This window comes from Equus caballus, chromosome 3, assembly GCF_041296265.1.
Source record: "Equus caballus isolate H_3958 breed thoroughbred chromosome 3, TB-T2T, whole genome shotgun sequence".
NCBI classification, from domain to species: Eukaryota; Metazoa; Chordata; class Mammalia; order Perissodactyla; family Equidae; genus Equus; species Equus caballus.
This window is the reverse complement of record NC_091686.1, coordinates 119,471,128-119,488,012: the sequence shown is the minus strand read 5'-3', so window position 1 is coordinate 119,488,012 and position 16,885 is coordinate 119,471,128. Positions and strand designations below refer to the sequence as shown.

The 16,885-nt window shown below is 53.9% G+C and overlaps 1 protein-coding gene across 1 annotated transcript in view; it reads right to left on the bottom strand.

Annotated features, from left to right (window-relative positions):
• Positions 1 to 16,885, bottom strand: part of STK32B (serine/threonine kinase 32B) — a 337,581-nt gene that overhangs the window by 23,418 nt on the left and 297,278 nt on the right. The window contains exons 7-9 of the mRNA XM_023638366.2: positions 14,315 to 14,418; positions 5,928 to 6,044; positions 3,411 to 3,536 (exon numbers count right to left, since the gene is read on the bottom strand). Coding sequence (XP_023494134.1) covers positions 3,411 to 3,536; positions 5,928 to 6,044; positions 14,315 to 14,418 — 347 coding nt within the window. The remainder of the gene's footprint in view (positions 1 to 3,410; positions 3,537 to 5,927; positions 6,045 to 14,314; positions 14,419 to 16,885) is intronic.

Below are 16,885 nucleotides of genomic sequence, written 5' to 3'. Positions count from 1 at the left end.
GTTTGAGAGTGGGTGTGCAAGTGAGTGTGCATGAGTGTGTTTGGGACGGCTAGGGAGGAGCAGCAGGTGAGCCCCTTCCCCTGGCTTGGGGAAGGCTCCGACACAGCAGGGGAGAATTAATCAGGCACTCTGTGCTCCCCGGGCAGGACTGCAGCGACATCCTAGCTTTCGTCTATCTGCTGAGCTTGGCACAAGAGAACCAGAGAGAACGCTCGCGTGTTTCCCTGGAGCATCCAAAGCGGGCGCTCTGCGGAAGTCAGCGAGGGAACCGAGAGCACAAGCACACAGGGGATTCACCGAGGGCTCCCTGCGTGCCCGGCCTGCACGGAGCCTGAGGAAGCCTCCGGGCAGTGACTCCCCCAGGCTCCGAGAGAGGTCCCACACTTGTCCTTGTTGACAGGCGAGGAGACCCGAGCGCACCTGAGATGACAGAGGCCAGCCCAAGTCTCCACGCCTGTGCTCCAGGGGCCGAGCCAGCGGTGCCCCTCCAGCACTCAGCCTGCTGGTTCACTGCGTGTCTTCCTAAGTTTCCCGGCTTCTTGTTCCCACACCCCCAGCTGGAGGCTGTGAACGGGGGCAGCCTCCCCAGGGGACACTTGGCAATGTCTAGAGATGTTTTCGGTTGTCACAACCGGGGAGCGCTTCTGGCACCTTGTGGGTAGAGTTGGGAGATGGATGCCCGGGACAGCCCCCACCAGAGAAGGCTCAGACCCTCCTGCCAGCACAGCCCCCCTGGGGAGCCTGCTCGCGTCTGCCAGCTCCTGACCACCGGGCCACAACTGTCTTCACCGGATTCTCCTCGTGTCACCGCAGTGCCTGGCATGGAGGCGCTCGCGGGGACAGGATGGATGGAGGACAAGGACGTCATGCGTTCACCTGTTACTGGCTCTTTCTCACCTGCCAGGGAACTACAGTGAAAACGGGCCCAGAGGAAGCTGTCCTGCCCTGCAGAGGGGGCCACTGCCTCTGCGGCCGACTCTGAGGGCCCCAAGGCATGCCTTCCACCCGCGGACACACACACACACCACACCACATACACCACACACACACACACACCACACCATACCCACACTCCACATACGTATACCACGCTACACACGCACACCCCACATCACATACACACACACCACACATACACACATGTTACACACATACATACACCATACCACACATACACACACACCACACACATACACACACCACCTTCCCCACCCCATGCCAAACACACACATACACACATCAGATATACACACATACACCACACATACAAAACACCACACACACACCACACCACACATACACCACATATACACACACCACACACACACCACACATACACACACCACACACACACCACACACATATACACACATCACATGTACATACACACCACACTACACACACCACACCACATGCACACACACCCCCCACACACAACATACCACCACACACACACCCCACATCACACACACATACACACATCACATACACACACATATCACACATACCGCAGTCACATACCATATACACAAAACACCACACACACACACCACACCATATACACACACCACACTGCACAAATACATACCACACACACCACATACACACACTATACACACCACACACACTCCACACATGCCACACACCACATACGTACTACACACACACACATGCACAACACATACACTCACCACACACACACACCACCTCCGCCACACATACAATAACATCCCCCGGCCCCACCTCACAGATGGCCCAGCAAAGTCCCCAAACACTTGCTGTGGGAGGAAGGGGCTGTGCACAGCCTGCCTGGGCGCCTTGTCCCCACGCCCTGTTTGTTCCTCACATCCATCTGAGTGTGTCTGAGGAGCGGGGGGTCAGCTGAGCCCAGAGGCGGCACCGGGGCGGGGCGCCTCCAGGGAGGCTGCCCGGGCAGAGTCCCTAAGGAAAGCGGGTCCAGGCAGTGGGACCGCAGGTGCTGAGGCCTGGAGGACGGAGGCAGAGCATCTTAAGAAAGGCCATCGGGCCAGCGTGTCTGCAGCCCGCCCGGGGAGGATGGGGAGAAGGTGGTCCAGGAGGACCCCAGGGCCAGACAGCCAGGGCACAGGGTTTGCCCGCTGGGAGAAGACGTGAAGGAATTAGCGTCACCAGGCTTTGTTTCGGAGAGTTGTGTCTGGACCGCTGGCCAGGCCGTGGGGGGATCTAGATTCAGAAAGGCGCACGTGTTGTAACCTCCATTGGGAAAGGGCACTTGAAGCCTTGAAGTCTTGGAGAAACTGATCTGGGGAACCAGACTAATTTGCACCAAAAGCAGCAACAGCGGTCTTTAAATACTCAGACATAAAGCACACCCTGGGGAGTCTTGGGCTCCCTGCCCACCTACCATGGCCCCACCTACCACGGCCCCACCTACCATGGCTCCTCTGCGCTTGTGCTTTTGCGCTTGAGGTGTGTGGTGCCTGCATGTGTGTGCATGCACGCGTGCGCATGTCCACGGGCACAAGGCTTTTCGAGCCTGGTTTTCCACTCCATTCAGACAATAAGGGGTTGGGATAGGGAGCAACGAGGCCAGCTTCTGCAGGCTGTTGACAAGGTCTCTCTCCTCCTCACACACACACCACTGCTGGGCAGGCAACTGTCATCCACTGTCACAGGCCAGCCACACCTGGCTGGGTGGCAGGTGCCCTCCACGGTCAGAGAGGAGGTGGCCGAGCTGGATTTCTGTCCCATTTGTTACGACCCCTCAAGTGCACGCTGCAGACTCCTCCAGGAGAAATGCAATTTCGGCCCGGCACCCAGCCCCCAGCTTTCCTGTGGCCAGCCACAAGCTTGTTCCAGCTTTCTGCCAGCTCTACCTAGAAGTGGCTCCTGCCTCCCTACCCTCCTCCCCATCTCTCCCGCTCTTCTTTGCTTGCGCAGTGGTCACCCCCATCACTACCGGCTCTCATGCACACATTTACTGGCGTGGTGGCTCATTGTCTGTTTTCCTCTCCTTGACGGTCAGCTCCAAGAAAGAGGGCTCAGCCTGCCTCCATCATCCTGCTCTTTCCCCAGTGCCTGGACCCATGCACACATTCTGTGTGATTTTCCCCCCAGAGCCTGGACCTGTGCACACAGTGGGTGTGATTCTCCCCCCATGCCTGAATCTATGCATGCAGTGGGTGTGATTCGATAAAAGAAAGGCAGCTCTTTGTCCACAAGGACCTACTACAAGGAGAGAAGCTGCCCAGCTAGGACCTTGGAACTCAGGTCCCAATCCACCCTGAATCTCAGCGAAACATAAACTCTTTGGTCCTCAAGTGGCCGTGGCCTGCTGAGGCTTCATTGGCCAGCTTCTGGCGTCTTCCTTTGCACCAAGCTGGGGGACCCTGCAGAGGGGTGGCATGCCATGGGACAGGACCTCCACTCACATTGGGCACAAAGCCGGGCGTCAGTGCCTTCTCAAACACCGCGTCCCAGTTCATGTCGGCCAAGTAGGGTGCACTCTGAACGTCACCGAGGCTGGACAGGCGGCTCTCGGGGTCCTTGGTCAGGAGCTGCAGGCAAAGGGCAAATGAGCTGGCTTAGCTGTGCACTCCACCAAGGTTAGTAGGGGTTGGAGAAGACTCTGAAGGCGGGAGTCTCTGGAAAATGAAGGTGCCTCTTTATTTTTTTTTTTGAGGAAGATTAGCCCTGAGCTAACATCTGCTGCCAATCTTCCTCTTTTTTGCTGAGAAAGACTGGCCCTGAGCTAGCATCCATGGCCATCTTCCTCTACTTTATATGTGGGACGCCTACCACAGCGTGGCTTGCCAAGCGGTGCGTAGGTCTGTACCTGGGATCCGAACCGGTGAACCCTGGGCTGCTGAAGGGGAGCGTGCAAACTTAACTGCTGCACCACTGGGCCGGCCCCATGAAGGTGCCTCTTTTTTTGACCTGCCATTAATGCTTGTCTGGGTTGCTGTTGTTGGAAGCGTCACCTACACTCATCTCTATAGCCAGGGAGGAAGTGAGAGCCAGGCTGCTTCTGCGAGGTCACCCAGCAAGGGGCTATAGGGCAGGAACTGAAGTTTCAGCTGCCATGCTCCCCTCAGGGACTAGCGCCCTGTGACATGTTGCCTCTCACTGCTGTCTGCAGAGGCTTCCAATTAAAAATAAAAAGAATTAGCCACCTCGTCTTAGGACTTCCAGCTTGGTAATGGGATGTACAAAAGTGTGATAAAATTTACCTCTGGACAGCTACGAGGTGACCTCTGCAGGCTGATGGAGTGGCCTCATTTGTAGCCAAGGGGACAATTTTTAGCTTCTCCTCAAATAGAATTTCTGCTAATAAAAGGTGATGCAGTACAAAAAACAGCCGTAGAATATTACCTTGCATCCAAATGGGGCTTTCAGCTTGTCGAAACATGCTATTTTATCCGGTGCAAAGAACATGGGCTAAAAATGAAAGGATACAAGCCCTGGCCTGGGAACTGCCCCTTAATAGCCATGTGGCCTTGGGTGAGCTGCTGAGTGCTCTGCGCTTGTTTCCTCATCTGAAAGCAGGAAGAACAATGGGGACTCTTCCCCATCCAGGTCACGCTTAGGATGAGATCCAAAGGGGATCAGCAAGGACCTGGCACATGCTGAGGGCGGTGCGACACCCATCTGCTGACAGGCGGAGAGCTAGGGGTTGGAGCCCTTTTCCAGTTTTCGCCCACCTGTCACTGCAGAAACTTCCCACTGTGCCCAGCAAGTGGGTTGGAGTCACACCACCTGAGGGACCGCTGGCAGGGCTGATCAAGGGGGTCTCTCTCTAGGGGCTGCCCTGAAACGATGGGTGCAGATTTAAACAGAGACTCCATTTCAATGCCCGCTGGGAGCTCACGGTTCAGCACGGCAGCTCTGGGACTCACTGGTTGGGCGGGAGGCGCAGGCACTGGCCTGTGTGTAGGGCTTCCGGCCATTCTAACGAGCAGTCGGGGAAGTCCCGCTGACGTGTAAGGTGGTGACTCTCTCTAAAGCAATTTAACTAATTAGTAACTCAACAAGTGGTTTGAAGTGGTGCAGGGACTAAGACGTGGGACCCAGAGTTAGCTGGGCTTGGATTCAAATCCGTGCCCTTTGCCTGCCCTGTGGCACTGAGGAACAGCCTCACTTTCCGAAGCCTCAGTTTCCTCATCTCTACTATGGGGATGGTGACAGTATTCTGCTCGCAGGGGTTGGAAGGATTAAGCGAGAAGAACAACCACCTGGCTCTGAACCTAATATTCCCTCAACCAGCGCTAGCGACTGGCTGCGAACCACATGCAAGGCTTGACTCCATGCATCTTGAGGATTCCAGGTGAGCAAGGCTGATGCCCGTCTCAAAAACAGGACACCAAGACCTACTTCCTGTGCCAAATGGGAGTGGGCATCAGAGCTATCCAGAGAGCTGAGCAACCACAAACCACGGGCCCCATCCCCAGAGCTTCTGAGCCAGCAGGTCTGGGGTGGAGCCTGAGAATCTGCATTTCCGACAAGCTCCCGGGTGATGCTGCTGGTCCGGGGACCACACTTTGAGAACCACGGCTTTATTCTAATAGCGACAGTTCCCAGAAAAAGTCAGGAGACGCCCAATTTCTTAAAGCTCAGCGGGTTAAAAGATCACTTGTAGCAAAAATTTTAAAAACCTTATGTGTTAAGTATTTATATTTATTAGGAGCTTGCAGTGGAGTGAAAAGCGCCTGGGGGCTTTGCTGTCACAGACGTGACTCCAAGCCAGACTCCACGGTCCAGAGGCTTTGTGGTCTTGTATGCGAGATCATGAGGGTGGGTGTCGTGTTGTGGGAGGGCCCTGCTGACTTTATTTGTTCCTCTACTGTTAGATCCATTTGTGCTCTCCTTCCTTAAGGAAATGGCTGCTATGCCTGCTTCTGCACTAAGGGACTCCAGCTCCCCGTCCAGGCGGGCTGGGGCTGCCCCCTCACCTTCTTCAGCAGGGCGACCATCCCCTTGCACCAGGTGGAGGAGTAGTGGACACGCTCCACCTTGAACATGCTGAGGATCTCGTCGATGGGTGTGGCCGAGTGGATCTCATACGGCCTCTGCAAGCAAAGGACAACAGGCAGAATCAGAGAGACAGCCAAGGGGAAGATACTGCTGCCGCGGGTAAAACTGTGTAATGACCAGGGGTGGTTCGCTGTTTCCCCTCAGGTGACAGTGGGTGTTCCTCTTTCACAGCTGAGCAGGTGGCCCGGACCCATGCGCCAACAGTGACCAGACTCATGAGGCAGTGCAGGAACCTCGCAGGTGAGTGCTCTGTCACGGCCATGGGAGGTTAAATGACTTGGCAAGGTCATACAGCTGGTAAATGGCAGAGGCGGGATCCACACCCAACAGCGGAACCCAGAGTCCCTGTTCCAGACCCAGGCCGGGGGATGGCGAGGTTGGCTCGTGGGCTGCACCAGCCTAGGAGTGGGCAGGGCTGAAATCACCAGGTCTGGGTCTGGTTGGCGGAGGGATGGCGTGAGGCTGGGTCCTTCAGCCTGCTCTTCCCACCTGCCATCCTTTCTTTCCCACAGTGAGGATGCATAAGACCTCTTCACCTCCATTTTCCCAGCTTGGTAGAGCATTAAAGCTCCTGACTGTTTTCTCAACATTGCTATGGGCAGTTTCCTGCTTCTAAGAACCTCTCAAAGCTCAGAAGGCTGTCTTGACCGTGGCCCCGGGGACACGGCTTGGAGAGTGTCTGAGCATCCCCTCTCTTCTCCGACACTCTCCCTCAGCCAAAGACCAGCTCTCTGAGCCTCTTCACCCTCTACCTGGCTTTGTGGTTTTCAGGTTTGCATCGCCATCAAATGACCCACGGCTGGAACAGGCAGGCAATCATCTGCCAAGCACACAGGGAGCAACAGCGAAACTGATCTTGGAGAAATTTGGAGGAATGAATCCATAGCGAATCCACATGAACTTCATTGTCTGGTGTGGAATTCCTGCTGGGGGCTCCTTGAAGATGGGATTATATCATGCTTATCTCTGTGTTCTCAGGGCCCCAAACAGCGTCTGCATCCAGCAGGCTCCCAGAGCACAATGACAACGAGACAGATGAATCAGTCCATCTGTGCACATTGATGGAACTCTGATGTGGGTCAGACACCATATTGGGCTCACACGGTGCATAAGGCGCCGGTTCCAACCTCGTGGAATTTTGATTCTCTCAGGGCTGCTGCAAACAGGAGGTGCCAGACCAAGGAGGTGAGGGGAGCCTGAGTTCTGGGTGGACAACAGTTTCCTGGAATGAAGGAGCACTTTTATCCTCACCAAAGGGGCTCCCCTGGAGAAGATATCTGCCCACAGGGGTGTGCCGGTGCCTTCTGATGTATCCACCCAGAAGGGGGCCTTTTCCTGACTGGCTGCCTCCTCCCTCATCTGTTAATTGACTTGGGGACTCCCCCTTCTGCTGTATGAGCAAAACCAAAGCCTGTGGGCTCCCTAGACAGGCATATTAACTTGATTTTTTTTTTTTGGTGAGGAAGATTGGCCCTGAGCTAACATCGGTTGCCAGTCTTCCTCCTTTTGCTTGAGGAAGATTTGCCATGAACTAACGTTGGTGCCAATCTTCCTCTGTTTTGGTTTTGAGATGGCCCCGCAGTGCAGCCTGATGAGTGGTGTGCCATGTCCACGCCCAGGATCTGAACCTGCAAACCCCGAGCGGCCGAAGCAGAGTGTGCAAACTCAACTGCTACAACATCGGGCTGGCCCCTCTTGGAACATGTGTTTTAATGTAATGGGAAGTGGAGTATGGTTCCAGTAATGAGCATTTTAAAGTTTCCCCCGAAGCTGCTGCCCGCTTCTGCGTTGGCAGGACCCTCAGCACTTCCCCAGTCACCACCACCACCAGCACTAGAAAGAATGAGTGAGCATTTACTGAGAGCGCTTCTTATGTGACACAAAACCCACACACTCTTGATGAGTCAGCTACTATGAATGCGACCATTTCATAGGAGATGAACCAGAGGCACCACACCCCCGAGCTGGGAAGTGGTGGCAGTGAGCTCAGGCAGTGGGGACCCGGGGCTCGCCTCTGACCACTCCTGTCATGGGCTGAAGTGTGTCCCCCAAATTCACATGTTGAGGTCCTCATTCCCGGTCCCTCAGAATGTGACCTTACTTGGAGAGAGGGCGTCTACAGAGGACTCGAGTTAACAGGAGGTCATGAGGGTGCGCCCTGACCTCACTGGTGTCCTCATAGGAAGGGGGGACGAGGACACGGAGAGGCAGGCAGCAGGAAGGCATGTGAGGAGGCGCAGGGAGAAGACGGTCACCTACAAGCCAGGGGGGCGCTCCTGCCCTTGCAGCCCTAGAAGGAACCAACCCTGCCGACACCTTGATCTCGGGCTTCCCGCCTCCAGAATTGTGGGAGAACACGCTTCTGCTGTTGAAGGCCCCAGGCTGGGGTACTCTCTCAGGGCAGCCCGAGCAGATTAATGCCACACCCCTCACAGGCATCATTCAGACTCAAGGCGTCTGTTCTCCACTTTGTTCTGGCGCCCTCTGTAGACTGGGCCCCCCCTGGGAGCAGGACCCACCTGGGCCCTACTCCACTGAGCCCGCCATCTTGGAGGCAGCTGGGCGGTTAGAAGCTTCCAGTGTAGGACGTGCCCTGGGGAGGAAGCCATGGGGTGCGCTGGGGTGGAGGGGGTGCTTCCTTGGCGAGGCGTCACAGAGAAACCAGAGCTGGGGCCACCACCTGGAGACCCACCGGGGCTGAGACTTTGGTTTTGGACTATTCAGGATCTCTTTTTCCCATCTTTTTGCCTCGCAATGAACCATGCCCTGCCCTTCAACCCCACCCACGCCCAGCCCTACCCAGAGGCTGGAGGTGGAAGGACCTTGGGAAATGATGCAGTCTCACCTCCTCATATTACAGGTTGGGAAACTGGCTGGGGACGAAAAGCGACTCTCTCAACGTCCCACAGAGAGCCAGATTCTCATTCGCGGCTCTTTCCACACTGCCACCAGAGGCGCAAACCCAAGCGCCCAGTCGGAGAACCAGAGGACAACAGGTGCAAAGAGTGTTCTTATCATTTACATTGCATTTGCTACCTGCTCCTTGGGTACTTCAAGGCCCTCTAAGTCCATCAGACTTCCCAGGGAGCCGCTCTCAATCCTTCTGTAATTCTCTCCACTTCTAGAGGGAAGCAGACCAATAAAAATAATGATGATAATAATGGTAGCTACGATAAGCTATGAGGCCAACACAGCCATTAAATACATTTAGAAATGAGTCTGGGACACTGTGACTGGCATAACTTCTGCGTGTGTAGGCTCCGGGCTCAGCCTTCATCTGTTCGGGTGGTTGGAGGCAAACCCAGGTCCGCTGCAAGAATATTGATGAATCCAAAAGAATATTAAGATCACTGCTCCGTCTGCTTGTGGTAGAGAATTCTATTGATGCTTGGTTGTCACTCACTGGCCTTAGGATGTGTTGACTCAGAAAACCAAGTGGTATTTATAGGGTAAAGTAGTTCCAGGTACTGCTGGCGAGAGCGATTTTAGCAGCCGGGCCCCGGATACGCTCATGACGGACTGCGGACGTGTCTCTATTCCAGAAAACTCAGTTTATGAAAAATGTCAGTTTACCAAGAAATGGAGGAGAGAACTGCCGTAGACTTGTTATTTTAACTGCTAGAGCTGAGCTGGGCCCTGGGGACCATTGAATCCAATGTTTCTTTCCCAAAATCTTTCATTTTGGGAAATCAAAATCCCAAACCCGGAACAGATGGAAGCAAAGAAGAATTCCTCGGGCTACGTAAGCCTCTGAAGCTTGGAGAAACATTTTTTCCACAGCGGAACTGTTGTCACCTCTGCAGCGTCCCAGAGCTCCAGGAAACAGCCTGAAAACCACTGAGCAACCCAGCTCTTTCCCCTCCCTCTTGGAGACTCAGAACGGAGGAGAGCGAGGTCACAAAGTCATCTCCCCTCAGGTTACTGACTCCTGGTACAGTGCTCTCTCTGTTTGCTTTACCAAGAGATGTGAAGTCGGGGCTCAACCCAAGCACTGCCACTCTCTTTTCGTAAGGTTCACACACCAATATGTTCTTGGATTCTGCTGTTGAGTGCATCCACCCCGTGCACACCCACCCCGTGCACACCCACCCCGTGCACACCCACCCCGTGCACACCCACCCTGTGCACACTCACCCCGTGCACACCCACCCCGTGCACACCCACGAGTTCTTAGTTCTGCATCCAAACTCTAGGGGGAGCTCCATACACCCTCCTCTACTATTTGTCAGCCTCTCCGCGACCCCAGCATTCTCTGTCTACCCAAAGTCCAGGAGAAGTGCTGACTGGGGTCAAAGGTCAGGGAGGTGGTTGGGGGGAAGCAGAGAGGGGTCATAGTGGGGGCTTTTAGGGCACTGTCCTGTGTCTGTATGGAGAGCCCACTCCAGGCAATGCAACGTGCCAACAGCCTGCCATTCAGGATCTCATGGGGTCCTCTGGATTACTCTACGGCAGGGTTCTCAACTGGGGACAATCTGTACCCCTGGGGACATCTGGCAATGTTTGGAGCTATTTTGGTTGTCATCACTGGGTGGGGGACATTTCTGCTGGCATCTAGTGGGTAGAGGCCTGAGATGCAGCTAAACATCCCACAATGCACAGGACAGCCCCCAACACGAAGAATTACCCGGCCCCATACGTCCATAGTGCCGAGCTGAGGAGCCCCACGCTTTGGGCCTGCAACGACTCTTCCCCACATTTGACAGACAAGAAGTGGGCTCACCCCAGATCATTCAGACACTGCAGCGAAGCCAGGATTTGAGCCCAGAAATATATGATTCCAAAGGATACTCTTGCTTAACCACGGTACTGTCGCTGCTACTGCGTAAAGAGCAGCACCGCACAGCCTGCTGGGTAAAGCCAAGTGCCTCCGGCTGAGCCCAGGGTCTTTTATGGACTGTCTCCTGTCTGTCCTAACTAGTGGTCAGTCTAAAATGTTTGCCCTGTCAGCTTCAGCTTCCCTTCCCATCTGTGCTCACAATGTTCCCTCCAGCAATGCGTATATGACCCAGCTTAAGCGTCCCCTCCCCCAGAGATTCCTCCCTGCTCCTCTAAGGATAAGGCACAGCACTTCACCTGCGTCTCCCTGGCTGGGAGCATTGCCATGCGCGTATCTGTTTAACAATCAGCATGCCTCCTGTTTGCCAGATGCTGAGTGTGCTCTGCCCACGTTTCCTCGTGTAATCCCCACCCCCCAGAGCCTCAGACCCTCCCAGCTGTGTTAGAAGGGGCCAAGCTGCTCAGGGCAGCAGAGGCAGAGGCTGTGAGTGTCCTCCATCATACTCCCCATCTTACAAAGGGGAAGCCAGGGTTCCGATGAGTTAAGTGAGCTGGAATCCCAGGTGCACAGAGTGTGGCGGGGAACTCAGACCTCTGTTCACCAGGTCCTGGGCCCTCCTGCCGACCGGTCAGCAGCCAGGTGTGACCCAGCTCCCTCCCAGTGCTTGTCTCCAGTGTTGAAGGTGCTAAACTGGAAAGGATGCAGACCTGCTGGCTGGCTGGGCCCCCAGGGTAGGAATCACAGAGAAACCAGGGAAGGTGCTGTCATTTACCAAATGCCGACCATTTGTTGGTCACCTGCTGGGTAATTTGCATCATTGGAATCACTTAGTTCTCAAAGCAAACCTGTTGGGTAGATATTATTATTAATTTTTTTTCATTAACAGATGAAGATTCTGAGCACTCAGTCTGTTTATCAGCCTTGGTTAAGATCTCAGACGGAGCCCCTGGTGGAGCCAAGGTTTGAACCTGCGAACTCCTCTAAGATGCTCTTTCTCTGTTATGAGGAGGCAGCTTCTTTTGAGCAGGAGGAAAATCTTTCTAGCCTTTAAGGCTGTCAGGAAATGAAACAGGCTCTTCCTGGAGGCGAGGAGCTCCTTGGATGCTGAGGGAGATCAGTGCGCAGGTGGGTGATCACCTGTCAGGGACGCTGTCAGGGAGACTGGTGGGGGGACAATGGCTAGGTCCCTTCTCTGCGTCAGCGGATGGGAAACCTCCTTCTCACCCCTCTCCCATGGTGTTCTAACCGGGAGGGGGGGGGCCGGGGTACATTCACGGTCCCAGGATGACAGTGCGCTCAGACAGAACTATCCAGATGGCACTTTCTTGGGTCTTTTTCTTTCACTCGGCACGTCGGTGGGGATGAGAACTGAGATTCTGGTTTGGGCTCAGAGAGAAGTTGGGTGCAACTTACGTCCCTGGTCCAGGGTACAAGATCCGCCGAGGGTCACAGGATTCTCTGCTCGCCTTATAGAGCGTTTGGGAAAAGATGTCCGTTTTCTGCACGAGGACTAGAGTATTCCTGGGTCCCTGGCCAACAAACCATCAATACCATGGATTTCCCACCTTTCATTTCTAACGCTTCCAACTCTAAGATCTTAGCACACGTATTGGAAAGTTCCCATCACGACTTTCTTTCATCTTTTGGAGGTAAGGAGCTCTCTGGACTCTGAGGGAATCAAGGAAAATGTGGGTGATCATCTGCCAAGGATGGTGTCACTGACATGATGGAGGAATTTTGCGAGGAAGGGTAACTTCTAAATTTACATAGTCTGTGGATAAAGATGAGTGGTTTTCAGTATGGCTTTTTGGACTAAAAGTGCTTGTTTCCAGTATGAAGAACAGAGAATAAACCATTTGCATAAGCCCACTGTGCTTCAAGTCAGAGCTGAAGCCAGAGCAAGATGTTAGGGAGAAGGATTTACGCCAGCTCATCCCAGGCGTTCTCTCACTCAATTTGTCCCCTTGCCAAGGGTCCCATCTCACCATTTGCCTCCCCCTCTTCCACTGGAAGTGGCATTTGGGTCTCTAAGCAGAAAACGCAGACAAATTAAACACGAAACAGTTTATTTCTGAAGCAGCAAGAACCACTCCATCCTTGGGGCTTTTTGCCAGGTCATCATCTTTGACTGTTCCCACCTGTGAGGATGACGGAGCACAGACTTCTGTGGGCGCACGGCCAGTCCTGCTCAGGGTGACTGCTCGCCAGGGTCATTTGTGTGACAGATTAGGTAAGATAAACAGTGTGTGGCAGGTCCCTGTGTCCTCTGGTTCATACAAATGTCATAGACTCTCATGTTCCTCCTCTGAGCTTGTGTGTCAAGGAACCAGCAGACGACAAGGGAACTAACCAGGAGTAAGTAAGCCTGTGCGAGACGTTTTTCATTCAGTGCCCGAGAAAACGCACAAGTTCTTTTTTTTTTTTGCATTCTAAAATCACTATGTACTAGAATATGTTTTTGAGGAATTCAGGAGAAATAATTGAGATCAAGAACAGACAATAGTTGCTTGAAGTACAGGGTGATAAATAATAATACTTATTTGCATTCACATAGCTTTGATGGTTTACACACTGCTCTCATCTTTCATTCATTTGCTCATTCATTCATTCATTCATTCATCCATCACCCATTATCATCATGCACTGGGGACCCCTGGCCCCAGGGAGCACTGTCTACTGGTCCGAATATGCGTGTATTCAAATAACCATGCAGCCAATGGGAGGAAGCGGCTCTCGCTGGCCCTGTGCCAGCGCCAGCACCGGAGCTCGGAAGGTGAGTGAGATGCAAACCACAAGCCCCCGTCCGCAGGCATATTAATCCCGCGATAACTTCAACCCCGGGGAATAGACTGAAAGGATGTCATTATCCCCATTGTGCAAGGGGAAACCGTGGTCCTGAAAGGTTAGGTGGCATCATTGTCAAACAGCAGAAAACATGCTTCAGAATTAGTTTGTCATAATTCTTTCTGCTAAAAAAAAAATGTTTTAGGTGCCAAAGAGCTCCATGAGTCACCTTCAGCTATTACATTTAAATGAAATGAAACTATGTACTGAATGCCCCATTTTTATAGGACACTGAGCTAGGTGTTTGGGGAAGACTGGAACCAAAAAAAAAAAGGAAAAGAAGCCTGATCATACGCCTCAAGAGCTTCAGATCAAGCTGGAAAGTCAGGCACAGGTGCCCTGTGTTGCGGGTCGAGAGAGGACAGCGTTTGACCTCATGAGCCCAGGTGCTTTGGATGTTGACGCTGCCACTGGTCAGCTGCTGACCTCTGCACAAGACCTTGCCCTCGGGGCATCCATCTCCCTGTGAGCAGAATGAGGGGGCTGAAGCCCACGAATGCTCAGGGACCTCAGAGCTGACACACGAGCAATCAGGACTGAAACCCAGTGCTCCTCCCCAGAGCTCCTTCCCGCCACCACCCACCATCCCAGCGGCATGGCCAGCCGACTCCGCCCAAGCCTGCTGTGATCCGAGCCCACCCCTTGCACGGCCCCCCACCTTCACCGCATAGGCGCATGTCTTACCCAGCCCCGCAGCAGCTCGTAGGCCGTGACACCCAGGGACCACCAGTCCACAGGGTATGAGTACCCGGGGCCTCCGTCCACATACACCTGGAACACTTCTGGAGCTGTCAAAGACAGAATGAAGAGAATGTCACCACGGGTCTCAGTTTACACTCACTGCCCCTTAGTGAGGGGATATGGGGACAGGGACGCAGCTTTTGGAGGGCAGAGCCAGCGCTCCGTCCTCTACGCCGCACGGTCCTGCTCTCTGTAAGCCTCGAGCCGGCTTGAGAACAGGTTGCAGTGTCACAGGAAACACTGGTGTGGTGCGACACCCGGGCAGAATACAAACGGGGTGCCCCAGGTGTGGGGGGAGGGTGGTCTGTTCGGGGAGAGCCAGGGAAAGTCCCCCCACCCCTAAGGAGGTGGACTCGGTGGGGCAGGAATCAGAGTCAGAATGGAGAAGGGGTGGGATGAAATCCGGGTTAGGATGAAGAGCCGGCGCCCCCCGAGGGGCTGAGGACCTTGATAAACGTCCTTGCTTCTGGCACCGACAGCGGGTCAGGCATCCGGCAACCAGATGCTCAGAGCCCTCTGTGCCTGGTCCTATCCCGGGAAGAATTGTATTTTGGCATAGGAGGGGTCCGATATGAAACACCCAGAGCAGGTAAATCCACAGAGATAGAAGACAGAGTGGGGGTTGCCAAGGGCAGGGGGAGGGGCAGATGAGGAACCAGTGCTCAGTGGGTGTCCCGGGGGCGATGGAAATGTTCTGGACTGGACGGGGTGGTGGTTACACAACACTGTGGGTGTACTGAATGCCATGGAATTGTTCACTTTAAAGCGGCTTATTTTATCTTATGTGAATTTCATCTCAATTGGAAAAAAAGGACAAGTGGAGGGTGGAGGCCCCGCTGTGGTGGACCCCTACTCTTCAGGGCACTGCCGCTGTCCTGAGGGACCCCGGCCCTGCTGCTCCCCACGGTGCTCGGTGGTGCGTTAATCTCCTTGCCTCACCCCGGCTCACCAGGCCAGGAGAGCACCCCAGGGCCTACCTGCTTATTTTGGCTTCCAGAAAAATTTTGTAAAATGTAGATTATTTCTAGCAAATTAACTTGCAGACATAATTCCATTTTACAGTCGTCAGAGCAGCCAAAGTCTGTTCCATGGAACCACAACACGCTGTGATTGAAGACATGGTGACTCAGTTTCAGACTGGCCTTCAGATGCATGGGAACGGGATGGGCTGGACTGAGGCCGGTGAGGGAGGGTGTGGACGCTGGATTCTGGGCTGTCGGGCTGGCAGCCTGACACTTGAATCTGAGCAGTGGCCAAATTCCAGCTGCCCTCTACTGATCCTCTCTATTTGCTTTGTATTTTAGAGCATACTGTCACCCACGAGTTCTCCTTTTCTCTTCACAACAGCCCTGGGGTCATGATACCAATTGACACATTTTACAAATGAGGTTCAGAGAGGTACAGCGGAGTGAAAGAAGTCACACAGCTGGGAAGTGCAAAGCTGAGATCTGTCTTATGCACCCGCTGAATCTCTGTGTGAAATAAGGTTCTTATCAACATTTCTTTAAATACAAAAGCATACTCAGTCTACACCGGGTGTCAATGTGATTGGGAATTTGAGGAAATGTCCCCCTTAGGTTATTTGAGTCTCACCGAGGAACAAACAGGGTGTGCTGGGAAACAGGAAGAAGGTCAGTGTGGCTGAGCCGAGTTTAACAAGTTACTTAACTTCTCTTTGCCTCAGTTTTGCAAAATGTGGATAATAGTAATGGTTTATTCACACGGTTGTTATGAGGCTTAAATAAGATGAGACATGTGAAGAGCCAACGCCTGGTCAGCCCTTAGTGAGTTCTACAGAAATACGAGGCGAGGTGCTCAGCCTCCCCACCGTCCACACGGTCACCCAGAAGCCCGGGGACCATCCAGATTCCATCCTCCTCAGCCTCACCACCTACGGGTCTCTAAACCTGCCGAGTTTTGCATTTTCACCATCTTTTTTTCTACTTTTTCCTATCCATCCAGATCAGCCTGACTTCAGAGGTGTGATCCTATCTGTTCACTAAGCATCCCGCGAGCAAATCTCTGATTTCCCAGTACACGCCGGCACTGAGCTGTGCTACTCTGCACCCCTCCTGGATGCCCCCATGAGCCCGACACTGAGCTCCAACCTAGAGGGACGTCCATCCCTGCCCCGGCATCTGTGCTCCTGTCCTTCCTCCTTTGGTGCTGAGGGCTGCGGGAGAAAAGGAGCCACGTCGTGCTGTCTGTGCGTTCCCAGGGCCGTCACAGCTGCTGGCCCAGCCCAGGTGCTCACACAGCGCAGGAGGCAGGGGTGCGCCCACGAGTGCTGGAAGGGCTGCATGTGCCCAGGCGCTCCCCGTAAATCCTTGTCGTGCTCGGCAGCCCCGAGCCCATTCGGAATTCAGGGCAGAAGCAGCAGCTGGCCGATTCTGTCCTGGCTGTCATGACCAAGCAAGTGACAAATGTCTGCAGCCTGTGACCGTGCTCCCAGAGAAGGTGACATTCTCTCCTCCCCTGCACGCTTGAGGCTGACATTAAAATATTACCAATATT